The 21289-nt window shown below is 51.7% G+C and overlaps 2 protein-coding genes across 5 annotated transcripts in view; both read left to right on the top strand.

The window, feature by feature from the left end:
• BUD13 (BUD13 homolog) overlaps positions 1-21289 on the top strand; it is a 243226-nt gene that overhangs the window by 179585 nt on the left and 42352 nt on the right. The window lies entirely within an intron of this gene.
• Positions 18254-20693, top strand: APOA5 (apolipoprotein A5). 4 transcript variants are annotated; one of them, XM_008258641.4, is made up of 4 exons: positions 18254-18278; positions 18760-18819; positions 18918-19029; positions 19529-20693. In XM_008258641.4, exons 2-4 carry the CDS (start codon positions 18771-18773, stop codon positions 20478-20480), a joined length of 1113 nt encoding a protein of 370 aa, XP_008256863.2. In that variant the 5' UTR covers positions 18254-18278; positions 18760-18770; the 3' UTR covers positions 20481-20693. The 4 variants fall into 4 exon arrangements, with proteins under 4 accessions (XP_008256863.2, XP_008256874.2, XP_008256881.2 ...); XM_008258652.2 differs by lacking the exon at positions 18254-18278 and adding an exon at positions 18296-18458; XM_008258659.2 differs by lacking the exon at positions 18254-18278 and adding an exon at positions 18313-18454.

Below are 21289 nucleotides of genomic sequence, written 5' to 3'. Positions count from 1 at the left end.
CAAAGACGTCCAGGGCCAGGCTGGCTCTTTTGATAACAACCCGTCTGCGTGGTAACCAGCCAGGACCCCTCAAGAAGAAACAGTCCCCTCTGGGGGTGGCTCCCCGAAAGGCCACCTCTCAGCCTTGCTCACTAAGGACCGAGCTCCCTGCACGTGAACCTCTGGGGCCAACCTCAGGGAAGCCCCAGCATCACTGTGGCTATAGAGGGGGTCCCTGGAGCCTCACTGACAGAGTTCACTTTGTGCGGCTCCTGGGTGTTCAGCAGGCTGTCGCGGAAGTCCCGCTGATGGAGTCCCGAGGCTGGGTCCTAAAGGGTGTCGTGGCTCTCTTTGGCTTGCTCTTGCGTCACTTGTTCTGAGGGAGGACAGCTGCCTTGTCATGAGGACACTCAAGCAGCCCCATGGAGCCGTCCCTGCGGGGAGCATCCTGCCCCAACAGCCTGCAGGTCCTCCAGCCTCAGTCACACCTGCAGGTTACTGGAGCCCCAGGCAACATTCGGCTTGCAACCTCATGTGGGACCCTCACCCAGAAACACAGCCACACTGAGGCCCTGAAGAAACTGCCAGTCAGGGCCGGGCATTTGGACTAGCGGTTGAGACTCTGAGATGCCCGTATCCCACGTTGGAGTGCCTGGGTTTGTGTCCTGATTCGAGCTTCCTGCTAAAGCAGAACCTGGGAGGCAGCAGGGGTGGCTCATGTTCTTGGGCCACTGCCACTAACATAGGAGACCAGGACTGACTTCCTGGCTCCTGGCTCCAGCTTGCACCAGCCCAGTTTGGCCGTTGCAGTCATTTGAGGAATGGAACTCAGTCTATGTCTTTCAAATAAATAAATAAATAATCTATTTAAAAAGTTAAAAGACAATGCAGGAGATTGCAAATGTCTACTGCTGTGCTAAGACACTAAGTTCTGGAGAGACTTGTTATGCAGCAACAGCTGACTGGTACAGAGCCTGGCACGTGGTCGCCACTCCACTGCCCAGCAAACAAATCCTGCTTAGCACAGGATCTTCCACTGAGGCGATTTACCATCTCTCACCCTGATCCATCCCGTCTTTGGACGATCCTGTGAAGATGACTCAAACTAAACAGGCCCGGGGCCGGCACAGTGGCTCAGCAGCTTAAAGCCCCAACCTGCGGTGCCAGCATCCTAAAAGGGTGCCAGTTTGAGTGCCAGCTGCTCCACTTCCGGTCCAGCTCTCTGCTGTGGCCTGGGGAAGCAGCAGAAGATGGCCCAAGTGTCTGGACCCCTGCAGCCACGTGGGAGACCCGGAGGAAGCTCCTGGCTCAATGCTTTGGCATGGCCCAGTCCTGACTTTTGCCAGATGGGGGATGGAAGATCTCTCTCTCTCTCTTTTTCTTTTTGTTTCTCCTTCTCTCTCTCTCTGTAGTTCTGCCTTTCAGATAAATAAATAAATCTTAATAAAAACTAAATTGTTTCTTTCCACTACAGCTTCCGTGTTGTGTTCTTATTTGTACTCCTCTGCTCTAAAATTATTAAAATTTACCTGGAAGCTTCCTCAGCACATTTCCTTCACTTTGATCTTCCTTTCAATTCTCCTTTAGCCACAGGATAAGCATCCTCCTGCACCAGGGATCCAGGTGGGTCAGGCCCTCCGACGTTGGAACCACCAGGCTAAGCGCCTGCTCCCAAGCTCCCTTGTAGATGTTCATTTGTCTTTATCACTCTGAGTATCTTTCATGTCAGTATCTTTCTTCAAATGGCCGGTAATCCTCCCTTGGTTGTTCACATTTGAAGAATGGATGGGGGGTGATATAAAGGTGGTTTGAAGCTCCAAGTACAAGGTGAGTGCTTGCCAATCGAGAACTCCACTGGAGGGGGAACTGCAGCCATGCGTAGCTGGAGAACCCCCAGTGGCAAAACCCTGAGGTCTTTCCCCTGAGCTGGTCATGTTCTGCTGACAAGTTTCTCCATTCTCCCGCCTGGAGGGTAAGGGCCTGGGTGTGTGTTCTTGGGGCCAGAGAAGCAGCAGAATGGGGGCTCGTTCATGCGTTCAAAGGGTGAACTTGGGTTCAGTCCTTCTGTGTCTAGCGCAGGACTCCTGCCCTTGACACTGCTGGCATTGCTCTTTTTCTTTTCTCCACTCCTCTACCAAGGCGAGAGAGGGGAGCTGGAGCTCCAGTCTCTCCTTACATCACGTCAACTAACCTCTCGTTAGCCTTCTCATTCACCTCAACTGTCAGGGGTACCCGGTACCTCGGGTTCAGGGCTGTCTCGGATGTGCAAGCCCCCTTCATGTGGGAGACACTATGGATGAATATATTTGATGTGACAAACCGCTGGCCACTGTCTGTGGAACTCCCCGAGAAGGAGGAGGCGAGTTGTAATCCACAGGCAGGTGCCACATGGACATACAGCAGCTCCCGTGCTCTCCTTCAATTCCTCAGTCTTTTGCGATCCCAGGGTGGGGTGGGGCGGGGCGGAGGGGGGCCATAAATCACGCTGCTGCTATCTTTGTCCACGACAGCTTGAGACCAGCATCTTCAGACCTCTGCTAAATTAGTGGCAACTGTGCTGTCTGCTTTCTAGTTTCCAAAAATGTGGATGCAAGTCTTTTCTTCCAGTCTTCTGGAAGGCTACAGCTTTTCTTTTCTTCCTTTTTTTCTTTTAAAGATTGATTTATCTATTTGAAAGTCAGAGTTACAGAGGAGAGGCAGAGAGAGAGAGAGAGAGAGAGAGAGAGAGAGAGAGAGGTCTTCTATCTGCTGGTTCACTCCCCAGTTGGCCACAACAGCCAGGACTGGGTCAGACTGAAGCCAGGACCTGAAGCTTCCACCTCCTCTCCCAAGTGGGCACAGATATTTGGGCCACCTACTGCTGCTTTTCGCAGGCCAGTAGCAGGGAGCTGCATTACAGGTGAAGCAGCCAGCCCCTATATCCTTTCTTTAAAACAAGACAAAACAAAACAAAAAAACTTTTCACTATAGTTTTAGGAGAGTTTCAGGAAAAAAAAAAAGTGAAATTAAACACATACATTCAATCTGCCGTGTTTATCTGAACAGCCACAGAAGTAGCACAGAGACTGCTGGTGGGTTTGTGGTACAGAGGCCACGCCGCTGCGGCCTCCCTCCCCTGGAGGGCTTCAGTGTGGAGAGGGATCTGCTTGCCCTGAGAACACTCTTCAATTTAAAACTTATCTGAAAATAAATAAATAAAATTTATCTTAAGAAAATAATCGTGAGGTTCATGCATTTAGCTGTAAGGATATTCACTGCATTGTCATTTATAATTTCAAAAGTTGAATACCATGTAAATGACAAACCAAGTTACTAAACAACTTGGTCCCATAAGAATAAACTTGTCAAATGCAAATATATGCTTAGATTAAAAATGTGGAAGGATATGTAAATGTTGATGGTGGCAGAATTAAGAGTTACTCTTTTTCTTTTTGCTTATCTGTGTTTTCCATTTTTCTATGTTGTATTTTTATGTGAACAAAACAAAAAGCTCTTCACTAATTTTAGTTGGCAGTTTAACATCTCGATAGATGAGCGCTCGCACTCAGGAAATCCAGGCGTGCTCAGTTCCCACCCATGAGCGCTTGGGCCAGGCTGCCCCTTGCTTCCTGCAGGCTGTCCTTCCTCCACGACTTTTCAGTGCATCTCAAAGGCCCTCCACAGAACACCCCAGGGAGATACTCACTCTGCAACTCTGCATCTGGACAAGCTTGATTTCTCCCGTGAATCAGATGTGCCTCCCCCTTCCGAATCACAACAGTTGTGTAACTGACTGGATTTTGCCTCCTCGTGCATTGCCAGGAAACCCGGAGCCAACACGAAAACGTCAGCTCTGGCAACAGCCCCGTCTCTTACGGCTCCTATGATTGTGTTCTTCAAAGGGCCACGATTTTCTGCTATTCCTTTCATTTCCCTTAGTCCTGAGGCTTTCTCCCCCGCCCCCTTCTATTGCTATTTTAAGTTTTATTTCTAGTGCCCTCAAATTTTTGCTGATGAAGAGGAGTGTACATAAGCAAAACATAAACGAGTAAATGATCCAAGTCGTTATCTGTGCTACACGCCATCACCGTGCTGACTCAGCATGTGCTTGGAACACTGCTGCGTTAGAGTCCACGTGGTCGCCCTGCCCAAGGGTTGACTCTGACACCTGACCCCCAGGCACCTGCCAGGCATGGTGATCTCAGCCTGGGGAGGATAAACAGGCCACAGTGGCAGCCTGAGGACCCAAGGACACGAGGACCTGGTGTCGTGGCTATGGGGGAGCTGGTTCTGCCTATGCAGGAGATGGAGAAGAGGGGGAGCCGAGGGGGCATGCTCAAGTGTGGATGGGACACGGAGGGAGAGGTGGCCTCCACCCCTGGGATGACCGGGCAGCTCTGTGGGCCTGGCTGTCCTTTCTCTGGCTGGCCCTGAGCTACTGTCCTGGGACCGTGCTTCCAGGGCCCTTTTTCTCCCAAATCATGCCCCCCGTGGGGTGCAGCACGAGGCACTGCGGGCACAGCGGGTCCCGGGGGTCTCCCAGGGAGATATGCAGAGGCGCTCGCTGTGTTTCTGGTCTTAGGAGCAGAGTCCTCCCGGTCCGAGCCCCAGACAGTTTGCTTAGCGAGGACTTTGGAGTCAGATAGACGTGGAAGTGACCCAGGGTGAGACCTTGAGCAAGATAGGGAATCTCTCCGGGCCCCAGGCTCTCTGCTACGGAAGATGGATAACAGCATCTACCTGGAGTACTGACTTGAGCCTGCCAGATAATGGAGTAAATCCTGGACTCTAGGGAGAGATTCCTGGGGGTAAAGTTGTTTGAAACCTGTCTGGCCGGCTCAGGAAGGCATGGAGACTTGGGGCTCCAGCTGTTCTGGGCCCTACATCATTTCCCCAGCACCCTAGCTGTACCCTGTCTGGCACACAGCAACTGGTCCCACCCCTCGGCCAGCTGTCTCCGCCCAAGCTCTGGGTCTGCTTGCTGCTATGCTAATCTGCCTCGGAGCCTACACCTGAGTTCCTGCTCACACCCGGCACAGAGGGGCTGGGGAAACACCCCCCTTCTCTTTCCTGCGTATTCTTTGCAGGAAAGAGAAGGTGACCCTGCCACCAGTCCACATGTCCATTCCCACAGGTTCACCCTGTTGGCCCCTGGGACAAACTCGGTTACCTAGCCCCTCCCCCTCCTCCTCCCTCCACTCCCTGACCTTCGTTCAAGTCCCTGGGCTCCTGGCTTCTCCACGGCCTCCTTTGTGTCTTGCTGCTTCCTGCCTGCCTTGGCTGGGCACACCTGGCTGTGTCGGGCGCCTCGCCCCTGCTGCTGCCTTCCACAGGCTCTGCAGCCTCAGGCACACGGCGCCCAGTGCCCAGCCCAGCAGCTCACCCATCTCCGAGGCTTGCCGTGCCATCCTCCTCCAGGGACATCGCCCTTCCCCTCTCGCCTCCTCCACACACTCAGTCTCATTCAGCCACCACACAAGTGCACCCTGGAGACCCACCTCTCAGACATCCTCTCCAGCCCTCGCACTTGCCCTTTGTGCTGCACCTGGCCCACCCCCACCCCCCAAGCAGCTCTCTTCCATCCTTCTCCTCCCTCACACACCTGCAAAGCCCCCCTCAGGCTAGATCCCGCATCTGCACACCACTGTGTGGGCTCCTCTTACAGAAAACTGTGCTCTGACTTAGGCCATCGCTAATTCTAGGCCTCCTGCTCTAAGCGGGCTCTTGGCTAGGGTCTGGTGAGCCTTCTTTGTGCTGTTCTCCGAGGACACGAACATCCTCTCTAGCCCCTCCTGCCCCAGATTCTCCAGAGGCTGCGGCTCTCAAGCTTCTGCAGCCACTGTGCCGAAACACCTGCTCACCCCGGAGCGTCCTGTGCACCAGCCCATGTGTCCTCGCCAGCCTTTTCTCTCTCTACCCTTTCAGCCATCTGATATTGGTCTCTTCTATTTTTAAATTTTTGAAGATTTATTATATTTATTTGAAAGACAGAGTTACAGAGAGAGGTAGAAACAGAGAGAGAGGTCTTCCATCTGCTAGTTCACTCCCCAGATGGCTGCGACGGCCGGAGCTGCGCCGATCCGAAGCCAGGAGGCAGGAGCTGCTTCCAGGTCTCCCACGAGGGTGCAGGGGCCCAAGGACCCGGGCCATCCTCCAGTGCTTTCCCAGGCCACAGCAGAGAGCTGGATCGGAAGTGGAGCAGCCAGGACTCGAACCGGCACCTATATGGGATGCTGGCGCTTCAGGCCAGGGTGTTAACCCGCTGTGCCACAGCGCTGGCCCCCTATTTTTAAAATTTTATAATGAAATATTTCAAGTATGCATAAAATCACATATGACAGCATCATTAACATACTTGTTCCCATGACCAAGAAATAACAAACATGGATGACTTCACATTTGTGTCTTAGAATCATTTTTTAAAAAGTAAAATGCAACACATGTGGTTGCCTTCTTCCCCAGTTCTATTTATTTCCCTTTGTTCCATTTACCAGCCTGAAATTGGCGAGTTCCCATGCTATCCTGGTTTTGTTTTTTTGTATATATTTATGTGTCCAAAATGATGGTATTGTTTTATGTTGTACAAATGTACGAAATAGTGTACAAGTGTTGATATCCTTCGGCGTCTTGCTTTATTCCCCCTCACACTGTGCTCTGGGGACATGAGCTGGCGTCTGGTCTAGTGGCTAGGATGCTGCCTGTGATAACTGCATCCCGTACTGGATGCTTCAGGTTGATCCTGGTCTGCTCCCCACTCAGGTTCCGGCTCGTGTGCACCCTGAGAAGAGGTGGTGCTGGCTCAAGTGGTTGGGTTCCTGCTGCCTACACGGGAGACTTGGAAAGTTCCCAGCTCCTGGCCTCATCCAAGCCAAGCCCCAGCTTGCAGGCGTTTGGGAAATGAGTCGGAAGATGACAACTAACTCTCTCTCTCTCTCTCTCTCTCTCTCTCTCTCTCTTTGTGCCTCTCAATAAAATAAATAATTTTAAGTGCATTTCCACTTTTAAAAAAAGTTATATATATGAAGCCCTTTGTGTTTGTCAGCTGTGCAGCTTCCAGTCTGTGGCCATACCATCACTCACCCGTTCCTTTACTGAGGGATACACAAATTATGTTCCTTTTCCCTCCCTCCTTTCTTCCTTCCATACTTTTTTGCTGTTGCAAACAATATTAGGACTTCTTTTGAAGCCTGGTATATGCTTGATTGTGGAAAACACTTTATATTTCCTGGGGTACAAAGTTTGTTATAAAGCAAGTGTATGGGGGCGCAGCAGGTTAAAGACCTGGCCTGGAGAGCCGGCACCCCATATGGGGGCCAGTTCGAGTCCTGGCTGCTCCACTTCCGATCCAGCTCTCTGCTATGGCTTGGGACAGCAGTAGGAGATGGCCCAAGTGCTTGGGTCCCTGCACCCATGTGGGAGACTTGGAAGAAGCTCTTTGCTCCTGCCTTCGAATTGGCACAGCTCTGGCTGTTGCAGCCATCTGGGGAGTGAACCAGTGGATAGAAGACCTCTCTCTGTGTCTCTACCTCTCTCTGTAACTCTGTCTTTCAAATAAATAAAATAAATAATTTTAAAAAAGCAGGTTTATGGATTATTGCTTAAATCTCTTTTTTTTCCTGTGTGTCTACTAATTTTTGAGGAAATGGTATTAAAAAAATATCCCACCCAATCTGTCAAGTTCTCTTTGTGACTCTGTAGGTTTTTGGTTCAGATATTCTGAAGCTATACAGTTAGGTTCAGAATTGTTTTATTTTCCTGTTGAATTCTTTCTTCTCTTGTTAAGTAATGATACACTTAATCCTTATTAATTTTTCTTACCACAAGCTGATATTGTATTATACATTCTGATAACATACTATATATCTACTTTTTTGGTAAATGTTTGGTGTGTGTGGGTTTTTTTTTTAAGATTTTATTTATTTATCTGAGAAGTAGAGTGACAGACAGAGAGAGACAGAGACAGAGAGACAAATTTTCCTTCTGCTGGTTCACTCCCCAAATGGCCATATCAGCCAGAGCTGAGCTGATAAGAAGCCAGGAGCCAGGAGCTTCTTCAGGGTCTCCCATCTGAGGGCAGGGTCCAAACGTTTGAGCCATCTTCTACTGCTTTCCCCGTCCATAGCAGAGAGCTGGATAGGAAGAGGTGCAGCTGGACACAAGCCAGTGCCCATATGAGATGCCGGCACCACAGGCTGAGGCTTAGCTTACTACGCTCCAGTATCAGCTCCTGGTGTGTCTTTTTAAAGTCTCTTTTTCCTCTCCCAACTTTTTGGACTTCTTCTGACATTATCTTTTAGATATGCCTCTTATAAATAGTAAATAACAAGAAGTTTTGTGAAATTCAATCTACGAACAATAGTAACAATAAGAAGTTCTCATTTAGCACCTACTGAGTGTCAAGCATAGTTGCATGTTTTGTTTTTTCTTTAAAAAAAAAAAAACAAACCTGTATTAGAACGTTACTCCCTGGGGCTGGTGTTGTGGTAAAGCCACCACCTGTGATGTCAGTATCCCATATGGGTGCTGGTTTGAGTCCTGGGTGCGCCACTTCTCACCTGGCTCCCTGCTAATGCACTTGGGAAAGCAGTGGAAGATGGCCTAAGTGCTTGGAATCCTGCACCCAGTGGAAGACCCAGAAGAAGCTCCTGGCTCCTGGCTTTTCCCTGGCCCAGCCCCGGCTGTTGTGGCCATTTGGTGAGTGAACCAGTGGATGGAGGACCTCTGTCTTTCACTTCTTCTCTCTGTGTAGCTCTGACTTTCAAATAAATAAATAAATGTTTAACAAAAAGAAAAAGAAAATCCATTACTTCCCATACATCCTTTGAGGTAGATATTAGCATCTCCCTATTGTACAAATGGGGAAACTGAGGCATAGGGAAGTTAAATAAGTTGCCCAAGTCATAGAGCTACTGAGTGGCAGAATTTTAACCCCGGAGTCCAGCTCCAGAGTGGGTGCTTTTTATACAGATTTCTTTTATTTGTTTGAAAGGCATAGTGACAGAGGAAGAGAGACAGAGAGGGGAGAGAGAGAGAGGAAGAGAGATTGATCTTCCATCTGCTAGTTCACTCAAATGGCTACAACAGTCAGGGCTGGGCCAGGCAGAAGCCAGGAGCTTGAACCCCATCCTGGTCTCCATGTGGGTGGCAGGGGCTCATATACTTGGGTCATCTTCCGCTGCTTTCTCAGTCGTATTAGTAGGAAGCTGGATCAGAGGAGTAGCTGGATCAGAGGAGCAGCTGGACTCATGCTTACCTGCTGTGCCACAATGCTGGCCCCCAGGGTGCGTGTTTTATGGCACATTTAGTGTTTACCTTGATGGTGATCATTGTCTTATTTCTGTCACATTATTTTATATTTTCTATTTACCATTTTTTTTGCTTGTTTATTTTTTCTTTTTCTTTTTTTTTTTTAATAATTTATTTGAGAGGCAAAGGCATATGAAGAAACACAAGAGAGACAAAAGTGCCCACAACAGCCGAGGCTGGGCCGGGTCAGAGCCAGGAGCCACCACGTGAGCCATCTCCGGCTGCCTCCCGCGTCTGCACCAGGGAGTCAGAGCTGCCCTCACACCCCACTCTCTGATGTGGGAGGCGGCCTCTGAACTGCTCACTTACAAATGCCGGCCACCCAGCTTTCTTCTCCATCTTCTACCCGTCTTCTATCCTTTTAACGAATACACAATTTTACGTGTTTTTAAAATCACTTTTTTTTTTTTTTTATTTTTTGACAGGCAGAGTGGACAGTGAGAGAGAGAGACAGAGAGAGAAAGGTCTTCCTTTTGCCATTGGTTCACCCTCCAATGGCCGCCGCTGCAGCCGGCGCACCGCGCTGATCCAATGGCAGGAGCCAGGATCCAGGTGCTTTTCCTGGTCTCCCATGGGGTGCAGGGCCCAAGCACCTGGGCCATCCTCCACTGCACTCCCTGGCCATAGCAGAGAGCTGGCCTGGAAGAGGGGCAACCAGGACAGAATCCGGCGCCCCGACCGGGACTAGAACCCGGTGTGCCGGCGCCGCAAGGTGGAGGATTAGCCTATTGAGCCACGGCGCCGGCCTAAAATCACTTTTAAAATCAAACTGCACATGGTTTAAAGAGTCCTTTCCACTAGTCAGCATAAAACAGCAGTGCTCCCTCAACTGCACCTTATCTTCCCACTGCAGTGCTCCCTCAACTCCACCTTAACCCCTTCCCACTCCGGGAAGCCTGTGCCATCACTTTCGACTGCAACTCCTCTTCTGTTGAGGTTTATGATTCCCCATGGTGGTCAGCGCACACTGGTTTCTCTATCACACATGCCCGCCTCATACACACCACAGCCCCCAACATCCATGCTCTCTTCTGTCTCTTGCCTTCTTCCTCTGCCTCTCAATTTGTTGTACCATAGTTTGTACTAAAATGGTGATATTGGGGTTGGTGCTGTGGCATAAAGACTAAAGCTGCCGCCTGCAGCACTGGCGTTCACAGTGGCTCCACTTCCAATCCAGCTCCCTGCTAATGCACCTGGGAGGGCAGTGGAAGATGGCCCAAGTGCTTGGGGCCCTGCAGCCACATGGGAGACCCGGATGAAGCTTCTGGCTCCTGGCTTTGGCCTGGCCCAGCTCCAGCTGTTACAGCCATTTGGGGAGTAAACCAGCAGATGGATGATCTCTCTCTCTCTCTCTCTCTCTCTCTCTCTCCCTTTCAAATAAATAAATAAATAAATCTTAAAAATAAATAAATAAATATATAGATAAGTCTTAAACCAGTGACGTCATAGTCCGTGTTCATGTGGTCATGATTATGGTGCATGCTTTCACAGCTCAAACGTGATTTGCTGTAACGTTTTCCATGGGTTTCAGTCAATTTCCACCCACTGGTATAAATCTAGAAAATGGGAAGCAAGCCTGAGAGTAAAGCAACGAACTCTTGCAAAGTATCTGGACTCTTGCTCCATGAATTTGACCTTGTTGAAATCAACCAGTGATTGACTGAGACTGTTTGGGGAGAGATGCCAGATGGTACAAAACAAATGTTTGCTCCTTAGACTTCCTTTCTGCCCGGCAGCCCCCAGGGTGGCTGGGGCCCTGAGGGCTGCATGCATTTTTGGGCAGTGTCGACCCAGGAAGCAGCACCACAGGCTTTAGAAGCATCCACGGGGCTGGCACTGTGGCCTAGTGGGTAAAGCTGCCGCCTGCAGTGCTGACATCCCATATGGACACCAGTTCGAGTCCCGGCTCTCCATTTCCAAGCCAGCTCTCTGCTACGGCTTGGGAAAGCAATGGAAAATGGCCCAAGTCCTTGGGCCCCTGACCTGCATGGGAGACCTGGAGGAAGCTCCTGGCTCCTGACTTTGGATCAGCGCAGCTCAGCTGTTGCGGCCAATTGGGGAGTGAACCAATGGATGGAAGATCTCTCTCTCTCTCTCTCTCTCTTTCTCTCTCTCTCTCTCTCTCTACCTCTCCTTCTCTCTCTGTGTGTGTAACTCTTTCAAGTAAATAAAAAAAAAAAAAAAAAGCACCCACGAGCGAGCCAGACCTCATGACCTGGATCCCGGACCTTCTGGTTCAAGGGGGACTCCCTTATTTCGGTGGAAGACCCCCTTCTCTTGTTCCCAAGAAGAGTGCCTGGGAGGTAGGCTTTTCAGATCATTTCTGAAAATGTCTTCATGCTACCTCACTCTGAAAGGCTATTATGCAGTAGTGTAATATTGGAGATTGAAAATAAAATGTATCTCACACTTTGGAATGTCTGCTTATATTGCTTTGGAGCCTCGGGGTGGCTGCTGAGGAGGCTGAGGCCGTTTTCCAATGGGACCTGTTGCTGTTGCTGTCATTCTCTCCAGAAGTTCTTAGCATCTTCCCTTCAGCCCTGGGCTTCTGTTATGCCCCGATGATGTGCCTTGGGCTGGATCTATTTCCACCCACTGTGTTGGATGCTAAAGTACTAGATGGGCTCTTTTTTTAAAAATATTTATTTTATTTTTTTTATTTGAAAGGCAGAATTACCAAGAGACAGAGGGAGAGACAGAGAGAGATTGCCTATCTGCTCCCCAGATGACCACAATGACCAGGGCTGGGCCAGGTCCAAGCCAGGATGGAGCTTCTTTCAGGTCTTCCATGCGGATGCAGTGGCCCAAGCACTTGGGCCGTCTTGTACTGCTTTCCCAGGTCATAGCAGAGAGCTGGATCAGAAGTAGAGCAGCTGGGACTCAAACCGGCGCCCACATGGGATGCCAGCACTGCAGGCAGTGGCTTTTTCCTCTATGCCACAGCGCCCTGAGATAAAGAGTATTTAACAATCAACTGTGATGTGTGAACTTTGATTGGATCTTTAATTAATTAATTAATTTATTTATTTTGACAGGCAGAGTGGACAGTGAGAGAGAGAGACAGAGAGAAAGGTCTTCCTTTGCCATTGGTTCACCCTCCAATGGCTGCCGCGGCCGGCGCGCTGCGCTGATCCGATGGCAGGAGCCAGGAGCCAGGTGCTTTTCCTGGTCTCCCATGGAGTGCAGGGCCCAAGCACCTGGGCCATCCTCCACTGCACTCCCTGGCCACAGCAGAGAGCTGGCCTGGAAGAGGGGCAACCGGGACAGAATCTGGCGCCCCAACCTGGACTAGAACCCGCTGTGCCGGCGCCGCTAGGCGGAGGATTAGCCTAGTGAGCCGCGGCGCCGGCCTGGATCTTTATTTACGAATAAAAAGACAACAATTAAAAACACTTTTTAAAAGGAAAATGGGAGAAATTTGAGCATGGACTGTCTTATCAGTGATAACATGGGACCATTGCTAATTTTCTTAGGTATTATAACGGGATTGTGGTTTGGGAGAGGGATGTCCTTATTTTTTAGGACATGAAAACTGAAGTTATGTAGAGGAAAAGTGAATGTCATCTGCAACTTCCACATGGGTAAATGTGTATGTATACACATTTTATGTGGAGAGAGAGAGAGAGAGAGAGCGCGCGCGTGCAAATATAGCCAAATGTTAGCAATGACTGAACCCGGGTACTGAGTGTAAGGGTGATTCTTGCACTGTTCATTCAGCTCGTCTGTACTTTTCAGTGTTCATACTAAACTACAAGAAGCATGAAGTTGAGGGGAAGTCTTGGGGATACCATCTGGACCCCAGGGAATCCTTGAAACTTGTTTTCTGTAGGTCTGATTCCTCAGGATAGTTAAATTCCTCAGGGAGAAGGTTCTTCCAGCCCCTTCCTGGAGGTACAGTCTAGCTGGCCACGGTATTGGATGACACGAGGGCAGTGCGTGGAGCCAGGGGTCTCAGCATTTAATACTTGAAGTTTTCCTTAATTTGTTTAAATGCCAGGACTCTGGCTGCCCACGGGCCAGAGACACCCCCCGCATACCCTCACCCCCATTTTCCAGAGAGCAAGCCGCAGGTGGAAAGGACAGCCACCCAGCTGGGCAGAGCTGGAGCACAGCTGCTCCTCAGGGCTCTCAGCCAAGAACGACGACTTCAGGCCCACCGTCACCCAGGCTGCTAGAAGAACCTCTTGTGGCCGGTGTCTGGGCTTTGAGGAGCTTCAAGATGCATCCTCTCAAGTCTGCCCAGTTACTACCGATGGACCATCCGGGAACTTTACCACTTCCACAATGTTCTTGCTTTTGTCTCCTTTTCTATTCTTCTTGTGGGTTTATGCATTTTTAAGAAGTGCACTTTCATGCCACTTTATTGGGATTGCAGAACACAGCAGTGGCTAATGCATGCACTCAACCCGTCCTCCTTTACTAGAAATCAATCTGATGCTCTTTAGTCCCTTGCCCAAACACCCGGTCAAAGTCACCCATTCTTCCCATTCTTTTAATGGGTTATCTTTAAAATTTTTGGTATTCTTGCCTGACCTAACAAAGTCTAAAGGTAATCAATATTCCTGACTTCCTTCTGAATAATGCAAAGACTACTGAATGCTTTAACTTTGCTCTTGCTCTCATTTTCACATTACTTTGCCCTGCAATTTTAGTTCCGCATTTTTTTAAACATTTTTCTTAAAGTAGTCTTTCTCTCTTTCTCCCTCTCTCTCTGTCTCACACACACACACACATTTAGACCCCCTATCATGTGATAAGCATAAAGCACTGCAAATACAGCAATGAATTAAATTACATATATATTTTGTTAGAACTATATGAAATTGCCAATATTTGATCAATTTTAGTTATAAAAACATATCTCATCTGCATATGGTTTTTTTTAAAAGGAACTTTCATAATATAGGTTTGCTTACTTTTTTTTCCCCCTAAGATTATTTATTTGACAGGCAGAATTCAGAGAGAGGCAGAGAGAGAGAAAAAGTCTTCGATCCACCGGTCCACTGCCCAGATGGCCACAATGGCTGGAGCTGGGCAGATCCAAAGCCAGGAGCCAGGAGCCAGGAGCCAGGAGCTCTTTTCAGGTCCTCCACGTAGGTACAGGGGTCCAAGGACTTGGGCCATCCTCTACTGCTTTCCCTGGCCGTAGCAGAGTGCTGGATCAGAAGTGAAACAGCTGGAACTTGACCCTGCACCTATGTGGGATGCCGGCACTGCAGGTGGCAGCTTTACCAGCTATGTCACAGCGCTGGCCTCTGTGTATTTTTTTTAAGATTTATTTACTTGTTGAGAGAGAGAGAGAGAGAGAGAGAGAGAGGAAGAGACAGCAATCTGGTCCATTCCAAAGCTGAGAGTCAAGGGGCCCAAATACTTGGGCCATCTTCTGTTGCTTTCCCAGGTGCATTAGCAGAGAACTGAATCAGAAGTGGAGCAGCTGGGACTCAAACCAGCACTCTGATATATTATGTCGGCATTGCAAATGGAGATTAACTCACTGTGCCACAATGCTGGCCCCGCGGTGTATTTTCACTAATGCTTTTTTGTTTTGTTTTGTTTGTTTACCTAAACATTGACTAACTTCCTGGCTACCTGTGTCTCCTTTTATCAACTCTTCTTTTTTTTCTGGGTTCTGTTTCCGTTTCAAATCTTTCTAGTTCTTGCAGTGAGGGCCTGAGAGTGCTAAAACTTCCTGCCTTTCTCTGAAAACAATTTACTCCCCATTAATAGTTCACCGAGTAGAATGCTTGGTTGACCATTAATTTGCCATCAGTCTTTTGAAGATTTAAGGGTATTGCTGTTAAGTCAGCAGTCAGGTTAATCATACTTTGTAGATAATGACTGTTTTCTCTGTGGTTGATTTTTCATAGTCATTGTCTTTGATGCTGTGCAGATTGGCCACAGTGTGTGTTGATCTGGGCTTGTGTTAATTTATCCTACTTGGACTCTGACACTTCAGGTCACATCCTTCATTTGTGAAATTTCTGTACCATCATGTTTGGAACACTGCGTCTGCAATCGCCTCTCTCTTCTCTTGGTGGATGTCATGCAGGATCTGTGGGATTTCCTCCTTCCATACTCCATGTCATTCAACCTCCCTTTAAGAAAAATTATTTACTGGGGCTGGTGCTGTGGTGCAATGGGTTAACGCCCTGGCCTGAAGTGCCAGTATCCCATATGGACACAGGTTCAAGACCGGGCTGCTCCTCTTCAGATCCAGCTCTCTGCAATGGCCCGGGAAAGCAGTAGAAGATGGCCCAGGTCCTTGGGCCCTTGCACCTGAGTGGGAGACCCGGAGGAAGCTCCTGGCTCCTGGCTTTGGATCAGCGCAGCTCTGGCCTTTGCAGCCATCTGAGGAGTGAACCAGTGGAATGGAACACCTCTCTCTCTTCTCTCAACCTCTCTCTGTAACTGTCTTTCAAAAAAAAAATCTTAAAAAAAAAAAAAAAAAAGTAAGGCAGAGAAACAGAGGGGTCCCATCCACTGGTTCACTCTCCAGATGCCTGTAACAGTTGAGGCTGGGCCAGGCCAAAGCCAGGAGCCAGGAACTCAGTCTGGGTCTCCCACATGGGTAGCAGAAACCCAACTCCTTGGGCTGTCACCTGCTGCTTCCCAGGGTGTGTGCATTAGCAAGAAGCTGGAATCAGGACGGAGTTGGATATCCAACGTGGGCACTCTGATCTGAGATGTGGCATCTCAACCAGCGTCCCACCCTCAGGGCCAAATGCCTGCCCCCAAATCGAGATTCTCAGGGCTCTCCACTATCATCTTTCATCCCTGAACACACGCCCCTCTGAGTTTCCCTTCCCTGATGACTAGAGTTTTTGTGACTAGGTTGTAGTTCCTGTTGCTTGTTTTCTTTTCTAATGAATTTCTCCTTGGCCATTATGCAAACAGACCTCAGTGGGGCTTGCCCTGTGTCTGTCGGGAACCCAGCTTAGGTTCCAGCAAGGACTGCTGTTAGACTGGGCTCTCACTGCCGGTCCCAACCCTCTCTTCCTCTGGTAGGCTCCTGCGGTTGGTGAAAGGAATGCTCGTCTCCCTGTTGCCCTGAAACCGGGGAATCATCTGGGTTCCTTCTTTGCCTTTACCTCATCATCCCATCAACCACCAAGTGCTATCAATTCGACTGCCTTTATGTCCTTCAAGTATACACTTTCCCATTGGCAATCCTTGGTGAGCCTACGTTAGGCTCTCTGATGTGTCACCAAATCCTTGCACTACATGGTAACATGTGTTGGAATATGGCAACACTCACGGTGCTGCGTGAGTAATGAGGAGCCGATCTGTCCGCAGAGCAGGCAGGGGTGAAGGCGGAGAGGGCGTGCAGAGCTATGCTGCAGGGACTGCTGCTGTGCCCCCAGATCCGTTCCTCTCTGCTTCCTAAATAATGAAGCCCCCTTTCAGCAGGGCCCGCCAGCAGCCAGAATAAAGACTACATTTCCCAGCCTCCTTTTCAGCCGTGTGACTAAGTTCTAGCCTGTGAGATGTCGGTGGTAAGGGCAACCTCTGGGATGTGTCTTCAAAGGGAGGGAACATGTCCTTCTTTTCCTTCTTCCAGCTGGCTGGGAGGTACACTTGCTGACAGGAGCCAGAGCAGCTGCACCTTGGACATGAGCCTCTTTTAAATAAATAAAAGATTCATTCATGTATTTGAAAGGCAGAAGAGAGAGAGAATCTTTCAACCACTGATTCACATCCCAAATGATGTCTGGGGCTGCGCCAGGCTGAAGCCAGAAACCAGAAGATTCTTCAAGGTCTCCCAGGTGGGTGGCAGGGGCCACCCACTTGGTCCAGCTTCTGCTGGTTTCCCAGGCCATTAGCAAGGAGTTACTGGGACTCAAACTGGTGCCCATATGGGATGCCGGCATCACAGGCAGTGGCTTTACTCACTACGCCACAGTGCAGGCCGTGGACATGCGCCTCTTGGTGAGTATGACAATGCAGCAAGACAGATGTAGTCCTGCATGGCTTACACTGACATGAGAAATAAAACTGCACATACTAAGTCTGGTTATAAAAGAAGAAAAATATCCATCACCGGAAGACAGACTGTGCCACGCAGAGGGAACGGTGCAGCCGATGGCTCAGCGGGGTGGGGTGCTCAGCGAATGCCAAGGCTTTGTGCAGCAAGATGAGGCTGGAAACGGACAGTGAGCAGGAGGAGAGGATGGTCCGCAGGTGCAGGCCTGAGGCCGAGAGCCCGTGGGAGGCTGTGAATGCAACCAGGGAGAAAACCGGGGTGGTGGCAGTGGGGAAAATGGCAGAGAGGGCACATGGATTCAAGATGCTTGTAGGGGCAGGAACTTGTGGATGTGTGTGCATAAGGAGTGAGAATGTCACTAGCTTCCCCTCCTGGGAGGCCCGGGGGCTGGACTTCAGTCTTTTGCACTGGGGGGAAGCCTTCTCTCTCTCCCTTCTCTTGGGTCCAGAGTCCCTGGTACGGCTCATCTCCACCCTGCCTGCTTCCTCTGCTTCTTCCAGGATCACCTCATGAATCAGGCGGTGGGAGGGCCTTTGAGCCTATAAATGCTGGCTCTTGCCGGCTGCCTGCCTAGCCTGACTTGGGGCTGTCAAGGGCTGCCTGGCTCTGGCTGCAGCTGGACAGCGTCCTGGCTGGCTGGCTGGCTAGCTGGCTGGGGCACGGTGTCTCAGGGTAGTTGAGCAAGAGTGGGGCTCCCAGCAGACAAACAGGCTCCTTTCTCCCGAGGGGCCAGCCTGCAAGCGGACAGTGGGACGGTTGCCAGCCATGGGGTTCGGGGACAAGTGGGCCACCGGTTCAGCCCCACTAGACATGTTTTCCAGAAAGCACTCTCTGCTGGGGCAGCCCCTGATCCCAGGGAACTCCTTAATCTTCTGGGTGCCAGGAAAAGGGCAGGAGGTGAGTGCTGGGAGGCAGCTGAGGTCACCCTTCTTTGAACCTCCACGTGGTATTTACCAAGAGCAGTTGTTGCCAGGACCCCGGCCTCCGGAGTATAAAGCGCAAACGTCTGCTCTCTGTGCCCAGAACTGAGCAGGTGAGCCTCCGGGGCAGTGGGATGGAGTCGCAGCCTCTAGGGAGGGGAGTGCTAGGGGCCCTCAGGACAGAGCTGAGGGTGGGAACTGAGACAGCCTCCTGGAGCACTTAGGCAGAGTTGCTTCTTGCCTGTCCACGTGCCACAGTATCCCCAGCCGTGCAATGGAAGGCAGGGAGGTAGGTGAGTGAGGGTGGTGGCCAAAGAGGACTAGGGATCTGCTTCTGGGGTTTGGGGTTCAGGAGGGATGGGGGCACTTTTGCAAAGAGGGTTGAACTCTTCACTCCCTACTGTGTGGCTGAGGTGAGGCTTCCTCCCCCCATCTGAGGAAGACAACCCTCTCCACCCGGCCTCCCCTACTCACCCAGGTCAGCCCTCCAGAGCTCCACCCCACCCCAGCTCTGTGCCCCCGAGTCGCCAGGGCCTTGGGGCAGGCTGCTCTTGGGGCCTATTCCTTCCCTCGCTTCTTCACGTTCCTTCTCAGAGTCCGCAATAATGGCAAGCTCGGCGGCAATCCTCACCTGGGCTCTGGCCCTGCTCTCAGGTGGGTCTGCAACCCTGAGCCAGTGTGGGAGTGAGGGTGGACGCTGGCCAGAGGGGCGGCCGCCGCGGGAGCGCCTTACACCCCTTCTCTCCCCGCAGTGCTTTCAGCCGCCCAGGCACGGAGAGGCTTCTGGGACTACTTCAGCCAGAGCAGCAGGGACAAAGGCAGGGAGGAGCAGAGCCAGCAGCAGAAGCTGGTGCGGGAGCCAGTGTGAGTGTCCAGGGCCAGGGGTGCCAGCAGGCGAGGAGCCAGCCAGGCATGGGATACTACGCTCGCTGCTACCTCTGAGCCCTCATTCAGGGGACAGGAGTTGAGCTACCTCTGCTGGCAATTCCCCCTCCCTGGGGCTCTTCAGCACCCTTGACCTTGCCATAGCGGCTGCCCCCTTGCCCACTGAGCCATGGGACCAGGATTTAGCCGGGGGACTGCCCTAATTCTGAGATCCCCACAGTGAAAGGATGCTGGAGAATGGCGGTACACCCATGCTTCTTTGTACGGTGATACGTATCTGGGTTTGCATGTGTGATGGCTTGGGCTTTGTGTGCGAGGAGCTGTGGTTGGTTAGGGGGTGAGGACTGGAGCCCCATCCCCTGGGGCCACAGCCCGATGTCCTCAGTTTCCCTAGAGGATCAGTGTGCAATGCCCCTGCGAGCAAAGGAGATGATGAGGCCGGCAGTCTGATGGCCTGGGTGTCTGCCCCCTTCCCCAGGAGCCTGAAAGACAGCCTTGAGCAAGACCTCAGCAACATGAACATGTTCCTGGAAAAGCTGGGTCCTATGAGCGTGCAGGCGCAGGAGCCACCTCGGCTGCCACCAGACCCAGCAAGCATACAACAGCAGCTGCAGGAGGAGCTGGAGGAGCTGAAGGCACGCCTGGAGCCCTACATGGCGGAGGTGCATGAGCTCGTGGGCTCGAACTTGGAGGGGCTGCGGCAGCAACTGAAGCCCTACACGCAGGAGCTGATGGAGCAGGTGGCCCTGCAGGCACAGGAGCTACAGGAGCAGCTGCGCATGGTAGGGGAGGACGCCAAGGCCCAGCTGCTGGGGGGTGTGGACCAGGCGCTGAGCCTGCTGCAGGAACTGCAGGGCCGCGTGAGGCACCACACCAGCCGCGTCAAAGAGCTCTTCCACCCTTACGCCGAGCGCCTGCTGAGCGGCATCGGGCACCACGTGCAGGAGCTGCACCGCAGCGTGGCCCCGCACGCCGCCGCCAGCCCGGCGCGCCTCAGCCGCTGCATGCAGGCGCTTTCGCACAAGCTCACGCTCAAGGCGGGGGCCCTGCACGCGCGCATCCAGCAGAACCTGGACCAGCTGCGCGATGAGCTCAGTGCCTTTGTGGGCGCCAGCATGGACGGGGCTGGGGAGGGAGCCGGCCCGGACCCTCAGGTGCTCTCTGAGGAGGTGCGCCAGCGACTCCAGGCTTTCCGCCATGACACCTTCCTGCAGATCGCCGACTTCACCCGCACCATCGACCAGGAGACCCAGGAGGTCCAGCAGCAGCTGGCGCCGCCCCCTCCTGGTCACAGTGCCTTCGCTCCCGAGTTCCGGCAAATGGACAATGGCAAGGCCCTGAGCAAGCTGCAGGCGCGTCTGGATGACCTGTGGGAAGACATCACTTACAGCCTCCATGACCAGGGCCATGGCCATCTGGGGGAGCCCTGAGGGTCTGCTTGCCCAGGCCCACTCCGCAACTCTTGTCTGGAGAAGCATGGATCTGAGCCTCTGGCAGGGTGCAGTCGTTGAAAGAGGCCTGCTGGGTGGAGGGCGGAGGGTCCTACAGGACAGCTGAGGCGGCTGAAGGGGCTGCTGTGCGGGCGTATCCGGCCCCCTGCGGCTCTCCCATCTGGACGCATTACACTCAGCAGGCACTGTAAACCCAGCTTCCCGTGCTCATTTGGCAATCTTCAGAGTTGCTCCAATCAGGGCTGGAGGGAATGGGGAGGGACAGCCGCCCTACGCCCTACGCCTGCAGGTCACTATCGGCCGGCGCCTGTAGCTTGTGCCGCCACTAGGGGTACATCCTGCAGTTGAGCTCCAATCACTTGTGGCCACCTAGCGGCCAGAGGGGCAGTTGGTCCCTGCCGAGGCAGGATACAGGAGGGGACCAGGAGGGAGGATGGAGGACACCCCCAGAGGGAGAGTACGGGAGGGTCCTGTGTATGTTTCTCTGCTGGCTCCAGTGCCACTGAGAATGAATGGCAGAGGCAGTGACGGGAGTCGGCAGAGCCCATATTTCTATACTGGGCTCTGCACATAATAAGGGACTGAGCCTTCCAACGTGGGGGAGGCTACTTACAACGCCCTGGGGATGTGCTCACCCATCCCGGGCCACTCTCTCCTGACTCCCAGGCTGAAGCCTGGCTGTCTGGCTCCACTGAAATAGATGCTTATCATGGAAGCTTGCTGGCCTGCTGTGACTCTCATTTGGACATATACAGTCTGCAAAGCACACCCGTGCCCCACTGCAACCC

The sequence above is a fragment of the Oryctolagus cuniculus genome, chromosome 1, assembly GCF_964237555.1.
Source record: "Oryctolagus cuniculus chromosome 1, mOryCun1.1, whole genome shotgun sequence".
NCBI lineage: Eukaryota > Metazoa > Chordata > Mammalia > Lagomorpha > Leporidae > Oryctolagus > Oryctolagus cuniculus.
The sequence above is the reverse complement of the archived record's forward strand: the minus strand, read 5'-3'. Positions and strand labels throughout refer to the sequence as shown.

What these genes read in the sequence shown, in the direction of transcription:
- APOA5 (XM_008258652.2), top strand. An exon ending in GGCTCTGGCCCTGCTCTCAG is followed by an intron (nt 18,820 to 18,917) that starts GTGGGTCTGCAA and finishes CTCTCCCCGCAG; the next exon opens with TGCTTTCAGCCGCCCAGGCA. An exon ending in AAGCTGGTGCGGGAGCCAGT is followed by an intron (nt 19,030 to 19,528) that starts GTGAGTGTCCAG and finishes CCCCTTCCCCAG; the next exon opens with GAGCCTGAAAGACAGCCTTG.